Here is an 11,090-nt window from a genome sequence, read left to right on the forward strand (position 1 = left end):
TGTTTCGTGAGTTAATCAAGAAAAAGTAAAATAAGAGAGAAGAAAAAGTATAGAGAGTATTATTTCTATTTTTAGAATTGTTTCAATTTTAATGAAAAAAAAAAAACATTTCATTTCTAATGAAACAGAGGGATATACACTAGTACTATACTATTAAATTTGTTCCATAGGAGTACTTTATTTTTTGGATAACTATTGTCTCATCTCTACATTAAATTTTGTAAGTTGTATCGTTGACTTATATAGATGAGGAGTAGCATTAAATGACTAACAAATTCTGAATTTGTATTATATAATTTATACTACTTTCCCTCTAATAAAATAAAAGTACACTCTTTTCAAATTTGTTATGTTTTATAAAAATAGTCTATTTTCATTTATAGTAATTTTTCTCTAATTTCTAATAGTAGGATAAGTATTATTGTCCACTATAATATTCAAATCACTTTTTCTTTCAACACCATCTCATACTTTATCAATTGTACATTAAAATCCTTTTATGGAACGAGTGGAATACAATTTTAAATCTTATGAGCTTCCTATTCACACAAAAGAACATACTATAAACAATATTCTCATCATTAAATATTGGAGTACTAAACAGTTTCACGTCAATTGCCTTTTAACGAGCATCGTTAATACCATGCATTAAAGAGGACTTGAACCGCTCTTTTGCATGAGCATTCGACTCTTGCTTTACGTATCTCTTCATAAACATCATCTTTGTACTACTTTTTTCTACCATCTATTACTCGGACTTCAAGACTCCAAATCGCTATAATTATTTATGAGTATTTCTAAATTTAAAATCTTAGATATGCCACTGGATCCCAACTATGCCAAGCTAACTACATCCTCTCTTTTTTTTTGGGTAGAATCCAATCTCATAAGCAAAATTAGAAGAAAGTAAAAATAGGTAATTACCTAGAATTTTGAGAGTAATTTGTGTGTGACCGTACTCTCCGAGAAGGAATGTCGTTTAAGAGCAGAGAGACGCCTACATTAATTATGTATGTATGTGTGTGTATATATAAGTGTGTTGAAAGAGAATCCCTCCAAAATCTCTTGATTACAGCTCACAAGCCCACTGCCCCATTTCTCAACCAACGCCTTGAGAGACCCTTTTATTTCTCCTCTCTGCAAGATTTCATTCGCGCAAACAGGAAAGAAGAAAGAGGGGACCCTTTTCATCTTTTCACTTGTGAATTCTGACCCCAGAGAAAAAAAGTTTGATCTTTTTTCGAGAAATGTATCACTGGTCTTCATCAGTCAGAGTTGATGACGAGTTCCAGAAGCTTGCTTCTAGAATCAACCCACCGAGGTAGCATAAACAATTCGCAATTATGCATGCTGGAGAGTGCGTTCTCTGTTTTTGGTTCGATCAAAATTCGATTTGGAGGGTCTTGATTCGAGAATCTTTTTCTTGTGTAGGGTAACTATTGACAATGCAGTTGATGACAAGGCGACGCTCATAAAGGTAAGTGTTTGATTTGAGAGGAATTAGGTTTATTAGGATGTGATTTGTGGCTCTGAAATTTTGCAGGTTGACAGTGCTAATAAGAGGGGGTGTCTGTTGGAGGTGGTGCAAGTCCTTACTGATCTGAATCTGCAAATCAAGAGGGCTTACATTTCTTCTGATGGGGGATGGTTTATGGATGGTCATTTTTCCTCAGTTTTTTTTTTTTTTTTTCCATTTTGTGTTGATTGGGAATCTGATGATTTTTTTGTTTTACTATTCTGAAATGCAGTTTTTCATGTCACGGATGAATTTGGAAGTAAGGTCTATGATGATAACATTTCTGAGAAAGTTCAACAGGTATACTCATATATATAACCACTTTTTTTCTGAAAAAAATAAGTAAATCGTTAATTTCTATAATTACTATGGATTGCTAAGTTGGTGAGACTTTAGGGAATGCTGAAAACCAGTTACTCTTTAAATTCAGTTTTTTGTTCAATAGTGAGAGTATGCTCTTGAATGCTTAAGAAACACAGTTTTTTCTTGTTAGTTCTTATAATTAGTAGTACATCAGTTCAGAATTTGGTGAAAAGTAAGATTGTGCACAAGATGAATGGCACAGGAAAATGGACTCATGATTATATCTGAACAGTTAACACATGATTCTGCGATCTGAGCAACTCGTTTTTGCTGCTTGATTAATTTCAATTGTATGATGACTCTATTACAGTCCCTGGGACCAAGAGGGTGCAGCTTCCGAGCGCTGGAGAGGTCCGTTGGTGTGCAGTCCGCTACAGAGCATACAATGATTGAGTTATCTGGTCCAGACAGACCAGGATTGCTATCAGAGATCTTTGCCGTTCTTGCTGATCGTAAGTGCAATATAGTTGCTGCAGAAGTATGGACCCACAACTCGAGAATGGCTTCTGTTGTTTACATTACCGATGAAGCAAATGGAATGCCAATAGATGATCCTGATCGGCTTAATAACATCAAGCAGCTGCTTCTCTATGTTTTAAAAGGCAGCAAAGAATGGCAAAGTGCCAATACAGCTGTCTCCGTTGGTTCTACTCAAACTCAGAGAAGGCTGCATCAAATAATGTATGCTGACCGTGATTATGACAATCTAAATGTCGGTAGCGTGACTGATGAACGGATCAAGCCCCTCGTGGCTGTTGAAAACTTTGTAGAAAAGGGGTACACCGTTGTGAACATGAGCTGTCCGGATCGACCTAAGCTGCTCTTCGATACAGTATGCACCATAACCGATATGCAATACGTGATTTTCCATGGAACTATAAATGCTGAAGGGCCGGAGGCTCAACAGGTAACAATTTGCTGTATATGCAGAGCAGTCAAATGCATTTAATTATTTGAATATGCAATTAATACTCCAGCAAAGCTTTATTTGGTTCTTGCCTTTCATCCTTGTCGGTCTTACTGCCACTTTCTGTAATATGCTTCGCTTCGCTAGGAATATTTCATTCGGCATACGGATGGATACCCCATTAATTCAGAAGCTGAAAGACAGCGCGTGATTAATTGCCTCGAAGCAGCAATTAAGAGGAGATCATCTGAGGTGCAATTTAAAAATATTAATTTTGCATCAAAATTTTCACTTGCTCTCTTTGTAAAAGTGCCCCACATGACTTAACATATGTTTAATGCAGGGAATAAAACTGGAATTATGCAGTGATGACAGGGTTGGCCTTTTGTCGGATTGCACCCGTATATTCAGGGAAAATGGTCTCTCAGTCATCCGAGCTGAGGTCACAACGAGGGGCACGCAGGCAGTGAACATTTTCTACGTGACTGATGTATCCGGAAACACTGTCAAAAGTGAGACCATCGAGGCAGTAAGGAAAGAAATCGGGCTGACCGTACTGCACGTGAAGGAGGATGCATACTCCACCTCACCGCCTCAGCAAGGTGGCGGATTCTCTCTAGGTAGCATCTTTCGCTCAAGATCTGAAAAATTCCTTTACAACTTAGGCCTTCTTAAAACATGCTCCTGAAAGGTTAGCCATTGTGGTAAATATTAGGTGGCTTAAACATATACCTTAGTGCAGCTCGAAGAGTTAGCAAGGTAGTTGTCTTCTAAAAAAACGGTTCAGTTAGGGCTAAAAACAGTGGCAGTAGTATATTACTAACCCTGTAAAGCTTATAACTGTATATTTCAATTCAGTGTTTTTGTCCTTTATTTGTTGTAAATTGCATTAATATTCTTCTCCTAGTTTGCAAATTTAGCAAAATACCTTAAAAGGGGTTCAAGATTTATGTTTGCCTGATAATAAGTACTCCTACTTATTATGTATGGACAGATAATCAATTAATGTAGATTTAGATCCCTATATAAAGAAACAAGAGACGAATTTGGATGAATGATGGTATGGAATTGTTGTTGCCACAGGGAATGTGTTGCAAATAGGCCAACCATGCTGAAAATGATGACTTGTGCATAAATATGGAAAATAAATACCCTATTTACTATTGCCATATTATATGTTTATATACATATAGGTATGGTGCTTTATAACTTAGAGCAGTCACTTGTTATTTTCTTGGCCTTGTGGAAATGTGTAATCTACTTGCGCTGGTCCCGCAGACAAAAATTCTGAAAAGTGTAGTCATAATAAATTGTCTCTAAAGACTATGGAATTTATTGCTCTCTGTGAACATTTTTTAAAACTATTTAATATATTATAGTATTAGTTATTTGAAAATATGATACGGAGTACTATTTTTAAAAGTGAACTTCGAAGTTAGTCATTGTAGAATGCTTTGCAACTTCTTAGGTCTTAATTTTTTAAAAATATATCGGTACAAGTACAAAATAGATCCTTAATAAATTGAATGAGGATTTACGCAATGTCTATATGTACAAGTGAACAATGTCTTAGTAAGGATTTACATATGATGTTTTGTAATGCATTTATTATTAGCAATAAAATAATATAATAAGTGAACAATGTTATTCTAATGTAGCTATATGTATGTACGAGTATTGTAAGTGCCACAATTCAAATCTTATGCACTATTTATGCCACATAGTTGAAGGTTGTTTTAACTAATTAAAGCAAAAACAAACAATGGTAAATAATATAGACTCCCTCTGTCCGTCATTAGGAGTCCCGTTGCTTTTTGTGCACTCATTTTATAAAAATAATAATAAATAGTTAAGGTGGAAAATAGTAAAGTTAGAGAGAGAATGATGTAGAATAGACTACACCTTAACTATTTATTTAATAAATATTAATGTAATATTTCATGTAATTCTAAAATTATCCAATGAATATATATGAATTAGTTCGGGGTTTTTCGTCTCTTTTCTTAAAAAATGGAGGGGGTGTGGATAGAAATGACACGAAGATATCAGAACATCAACTGAGAAGAGATGTAGGAAGGGTAACTATAAAAATCTTATAAATAGTTTGATACACTAAATGTTTTTATATATAATATCTATATAAAAAAACTTAAAAACGTAAAAACGTACAATTTTTTTTACGCAACCCAGCACAACCAACCCACTTCGTTGGTGGTCCTTCATAAAAAGAAATTCCGTCTAGCTTAGCCCACTTCGCCGATGAGCCTACGCTAGGCTAGGCCCCAAGTTGCATGGCCCATGGCAGGCCCAGCCCATTTAACAACTAGTTATACTTCGTCTTTTCCACTCAAGTGACACGTATCTCTTTTGAGATTTCTTATATACATTTCTAAAAATTATTTCTTGTAATTTATTATTTCTTGTAATTTATTTTTTCTTCATAACATATATAAAATCTTGTGGGCAAATTTTCTCTGTTTTACATAGGACGAGTGAGTCGTAGAGTACGACGAATACAATGCATACCTACATCCACTCCGGTTAATCGTCTTACAATAAGGACTTATAAAGTGCTAAACATGAATAATTTAAGTAAAATAAAGTATAGATGGTCAATTAATTAAATAGTAGCTTTTGTAATTTTGTATTCCCTCGAGTTACCCAAATATTGTCTCACTTTGACCTGACACGAGTTTTAAAAAATATAATGAAAAGTGAGTTGAAAAAGTTAATGGAATGTGAGTCTTATTTTTATATATTAGTTTGAGTGAACTACAAAAATAGTTCCTGGACTATGCATTTATCTCGCCAATGAATCCTGGACTTTCAAAATATTCCCAAACAACCCTGAACTAAGCATTTATATCTAAAAAATGGTCATTTTTCACTGTTACGTGACGAAAATAGCCTTTTGGGGGATTGTGGACAATTTGGTTTTTTTACATTTTAAATCTAATATTATTTCAGTGATGTACTAAATCTGATATTATTTTAAAGTTATCATTCTTCATCCCTTTTGTCATCCTTCACTTTGTTTCTTTATTTCAATATTAGATTTAATTTTATAAAATTAAATTTTAAATTTTCAATTTTTAAATATCAATAAATATTTTTAATTATTAAATTTACTATTAAATAATAAATTAATACTTTTAATCAATATTTTATAGTGTCTAATATTTAATCAATAAGGTACGACGACGCTTAGTTTTAATCAATATTTAATTGTTTTAATCATAAATAGATCGTATAACACGATTTATTCCGAAATAAATATGCATCTAATGTAAGACTAATATAAATTTCATTTATTAATTTGAAAACAACCAAAATTAACTAGAAAATTTCAACAAAAGTTCTCCTATATCAAATTTTTTGTAGTATCAAATTTTTAGTCAACTTCATAATATTTAATCACAAAGGCTAAATAGAATAGCTCTTATTTTTCCATCATGATTAATCTTACTTCTTCAATTCAGCTGAATATTATATTAAATAACAAAAATTAATAGTTTTAATCAATATTTATAGTATCCATGAATTAATAGTTTTAATTAAAAAAAATTATTGATATTTAAAAATCGAAATTTAAAATTTAATTTTGATAAAATTAAATGTAATATTGAAATAAAGAAACAAATTGAAGGATGACAAAAGGAAGAAGAATGATAATTTTGAAATAATATCAGATTTAGTACATCACTGAAATAATATCATATTTAAAATGTAAAAAGACCAATTTGTCCAAACCCCCAAAAGGGTATTTTCATCACGAAACAGTGAAAAAGGACCATTTTCAAGATAAATGTTTAGTCCAGGGTTGTCTGGGGATATTTTGAAAGTCCAGGATTCATTGGCGAGATAAACACATAGTCTAGGGACTATTTTTGTAGTTCACTCTATTAGTTTTATACTCCACCTGTCCCACAAGAATATAATATGCACTCTCTCCTTTTTTAGTACGTCCCACAAGAATATGCACTTTCCAACTTAGAAACTCTTTTCTCTCTAATGAAGTGAGACTCATTCCCTACTAACAATACTCTAATTACATTTTATCTGTACATCTCTCTTACTTTACCAATTTTGCATAAAAACTCGTGCTAAACCCAAAGTGCATATTCTTTGGGGACGGAGGGAGTAATATAATGTGAGTAGGAATGGGTCAGTGGATATGAGTTCCATTACCAAAAATGGTAAAAAGTGAAATGAGACAAATTTTGGGGAACCAACGAAAATGGAAAAATGGGACAAACTTTCATGGACGGATGGAGTATTTTTTAGGTTAGGTATTTAATACGCTGCAATAATACCATTACTTTCTTAAGTTGTTATGCATATGACAAATTCCAATACCCAAAAACATTGCAAGTTACCACTTCTCACCTTCCCAAGGTTGAATCAAGTGTGGAACGATCAAAGAAATGGGAAATTATACACTAATTAGGGTGGAGTATGTTAAGGTAACAAATAAAGGCGAAAAAATAGGACAACAACACGCGGATTCTGTTAGCACGGATCTATTATTTCCTATACGGCTAACGGGAATTAATTTCATTTATTATATGTAAAAGTCAACATGCAACCATTTCAAAACAAGTACAATTCCCTCAACCTAGTTTATCGCAAAAAAACCTCTTGATTGCTCTAAATCACCTTTACTCCACCTTATGCCACTGGCAGTTCACCACAATCACTTATCACTACCCTGAGCCTCGGGCGATCACCTCTGTCAGTCTCTTGTGATTCAATCAACCTAACAACATCCATACCCTCCAGAACTTGTCCAAATACGACGTGCTTATTGTCCAGCCATGCTGTCTGTGATGAAATACAAAGCAAAATGTCAAAACCACATTTGATTACAACCATCAGTTTAGCTGAGATTGTATTCAACTGAACCAGTATGCTAATATTTATTACTAGTATTATGGAATAATTTTGGTCGGAATTCGGAAATGTGTTTTACATGATCTTTCTCACGGTTTAGGGGCACAATCTCACATGTGGTCATGGAAAAATCAGGAAAGCTTCTAGGATAGAACATAGACGAAAAAGTTGATGAATGGCAGTATCATGTTAGAGGAAGGAGAGAAATATGTCTCAGCTTCCTCAGCAGAGTGACTCAATGATTTCTACTCTAATGAATTTATTCTAAATGATCAGAAAATTTCATCAGACTAAAAAAAACCGGGTAAGTTAAGAGTAGTTCGCGTCCACATATATTTGTGGACTTGTATATTTTCTTGTCTACTGGTAAAGTAAAGATATCTCAAATATTAGTATTTTCCATTTTAGTAGTTGCAAACTTTGTTTAGGTTATGTGAAAGTAAGTTAATCAGAATGCAGAATACCTTGACAACACAAATGAAGAATTGGCTTCCATTGGTATTGGGACCAACATTTGCCATGCTAAGAACTCCAGGTCCAGAATGAACCGCTACAGAAATAGAAGGGTACTCGCTTATGAATCAACAACGAAAATAATTAAAAAAAAAGCTCCAGTAAACTCTATATTAAAAGGAAGGTTTAAACTCACAGTTAAAGTTCTCATCTTTGAATGTACGTCCACAAATGCTCTTTCCACCAGAGCCCTAAGAACATAATACATAAATAAACCACACAGTCATTATTAATACAACACTCCAGACTTTACATCTTACAAATTTATTTCAACATGAAAGGAGAAACAAAAATAAACACTGAAAACAGAGCCAAAGCTAGCAGGATATGGAGGAAGAAACAAGCTAGCTTCGATTAGATTGGAAAAAGCTGGACGTAGAGGATTAAGGATGGCATGATGTTTGATGAATTCAGGATGCACCAGTTATGAAATTAAAGCCTACCCTACTGGTTAAGACACAAGTTCCTTACAATATCATAATGCCATATTCACATAAAGCTCACAGAGGTTTGGATCCATAATCTCAACAGGTGCATAAGATACTTCTGACATATAAAATTGAGAAAATAAGGCATGCTTAGAAACTAATATCTTGTTGCGACTACTTCAAATACAAGATATGTGTTTAAAATTTCCTTCCAATCCCAAATACTAACGTAAAAGCATTCCAACTTTGAAGGCTCTAGAACAGTGGCAAAAAGGATGTAAGATCAGAAGGGAAAATGTGCCAGATAAAATAACAGCTTACATTTCCTTTATCAAAATCTCCTCCTTGAATCATGAAATCCTTGATAACACGGTGGAATGATGAACCTTTGTAACCAAATCCCTTCTCCCCTATTCAATAAAATATCCACAGAGCATAAAACAAAAATCAGTTTGGTTAGATAATAAAATGTTATAGTCTCCAGTGTGAGTCAGCATAGGTACCTGTGCATAGAGCACGGAAATTTTCTGCAGTTTGTGGGTTTGTGGCACATCATTACCGTATAAGCCTATAACAACCCTTCCCACAGACTTTCCTACTGGATTTCCAATGCTAATATCGAGGAAAACTTTGTTTGTCACTTATGCTTGCAATGTAGCTTCCTGAATGAAGAATGAAACTTAATAGCTATGACAAAATGTCATATGGGATAAGACAACGAATGTGATCAGCATAAAGGATTGGAGGTTGTTGCCTATTGCTTGTATGTAGGGTCAAACAGAACGTAGAAAGCATTATAGTTTCATTACTTGACCTGATTACTGGTAAGAACGTAATATGTATGTGTGCAATAAATGTAGCACAATATTGAAGTAGAGATAAACCCAAACTTCTCTAGAAAAATGCCTCAATAACCAAATTCAAACTACTGGCTGGTTGATTAATAACAAAAAGCGTTAAAGAACATGATAAACACTAAGAAAAGACCTACACATGAAAGACAATTGATCAACCTTTTACCGGTTTCATATCAGATTCCTAAAAAATTGATTGGTTGCTAATATCAACACAAGTAAGAACAGACACTGTCCAAATAATTTAAATCTCACAATTAGATAATATAGCACATCCCAAAAGTTCACAAGGATATGGCAAGTTTTCGTGAAACAGACAAACTATTAAGTCGCAATCACTAAACATTCAACAAAACAATCCATAATTACAAAATGCTAGAACACTCAGCATTTCTCCTAAACAACATAAAAATGATCACTGACACCAGAAAAATCATCAAGAAACAGGCAAACTATTAGTGAAATATCCAAAGTGAGCAAACCTCAGCCACAACTCGGACTCTGAAAGGCATGGAACCGATTCTGCTCCTAGTCGTACAATCCAGTCGCGACAACGTCAGACCGAGCAGACCGGAGGAAGAGCTAGGTAATGACAATGAAGAAGATGCACATTTTGGAGGCTTTACGGAGGCGAAAGAGCAGACTGAGCTCGTAACTTTGACACTTGGTGTGGTTGAAACCGAGCTAATATTCGACTGAAAAAGAAAAACGAATGTAGACCTTCAGCGCCATAAAAAGAAGAAATGTGCGAATATGAGGAATGTACAAGTAAGGAATGTATAAATTAGGATTTGGAGGATATAGCAATACCAGAGATGCATATGACGCTGCCATTCTTAGTTCTTGTTTCAGCTGAAGTGAGTGTTTATGCGTGTAGAGAGAGAGACAGAGAGAGGATAACAGGATTAGGAGGGATTTGCAATGCGGTGGCTAGCTGTAGTTGAAAAGGGTTTGAGGAGGACTTGGATCCCTGTGCATATCATCACCTTCCATTTGTTTTTATGAAGTTATACAATTTTTTTTTATTCACAATTCAATGGTGATAATGTCCACAACATCCCCTGCTGTGCATTTTTCACATCAGTGAATCCAAATCCGGTTTGGGGAAATGAGCAATGGAGATGACGATATTTCCAATGACAGGAAATGTATTGTATCTTTTGGTAATGACAAGTATGTCCTCTCGCAATATTGTTATTCAAAACATCCATGATAGCCAATTTCACGCATTGGTTATGTGGAAAAATTCTGTGATTTCCTGGGTCTGACAAGATTTTATAAGCCAGGTGTGTAGAGAAATCGCCAGTCCCAGGAAGAAGATGAAAATTGCCTGGAGAAAGAAGCTGGCGGGGAAAAATGAGCGGAAGAAGGAAGAGTTACTAGACTGAGGATCATCAAATTAGAGGGCAAAATAGGGAACACAGGAACAGTTTAGAAGCTCTATCCACTATAAATAAGAGCATGCGATTAACACGAAGATATCTCGTTCCATCACTCTTTCGGCTCTTAGCTTAGTTTTTCCACTTCTCTACACACACTATCACGGGGATTTGTCGTGGGGGTTCACGTTTCTAGTTTGGTTGTGTCGTAACACCGTCTCTACGGGGGCGAAGAAACAA

General features: G+C 34.5%; 1 protein-coding gene and 1 pseudogene across 1 annotated transcript; one reads left to right on the top strand and one right to left on the bottom strand.

The window, feature by feature from the left end:
* The first annotated feature begins 1,081 nt into the window (after positions 1-1,081).
* Positions 1,082-3,688, top strand: LOC125207525 (ACT domain-containing protein ACR4-like). The gene is made up of 7 exons (XM_048106906.1): positions 1,082-1,321; positions 1,432-1,477; positions 1,544-1,658; positions 1,749-1,816; positions 2,190-2,786; positions 2,934-3,038; positions 3,130-3,688. Exons 1-7 carry the CDS (start codon positions 1,248-1,250, stop codon positions 3,472-3,474), a joined length of 1,350 nt encoding a protein of 449 aa, XP_047962863.1. The 5' UTR covers positions 1,082-1,247; the 3' UTR covers positions 3,475-3,688.
* A 3,765-nt stretch (positions 3,689-7,453) lies between these two features.
* On the bottom strand, positions 7,454-10,368 carry LOC125208239 (annotated as a pseudogene).
* Positions 10,369-11,090: the final 722 nt, after the last annotated feature.

Source organism: Salvia hispanica, chromosome 2, assembly GCF_023119035.1.
Source record: "Salvia hispanica cultivar TCC Black 2014 chromosome 2, UniMelb_Shisp_WGS_1.0, whole genome shotgun sequence".
In the NCBI taxonomy this organism is placed as follows: domain Eukaryota; kingdom Viridiplantae; phylum Streptophyta; class Magnoliopsida; order Lamiales; family Lamiaceae; genus Salvia; species Salvia hispanica.

What these genes read in the sequence shown, in the direction of transcription:
- LOC125207525 (XM_048106906.1), top strand. Translation starts at nt 1,248, where the DNA reads ATGTATCACTGGTCTTCATCAGTCAGAGTTGATGACGAGTTCCAGAAG. An exon ending in TCTAGAATCAACCCACCGAG is followed by an intron (nt 1,322 to 1,431) that starts GTAGCATAAACA and finishes TTTCTTGTGTAG; the next exon opens with GGTAACTATTGACAATGCAG. An exon ending in TTAAGAGGAGATCATCTGAG is followed by an intron (nt 3,039 to 3,129) that starts GTGCAATTTAAA and finishes TGTTTAATGCAG; the next exon opens with GGAATAAAACTGGAATTATG.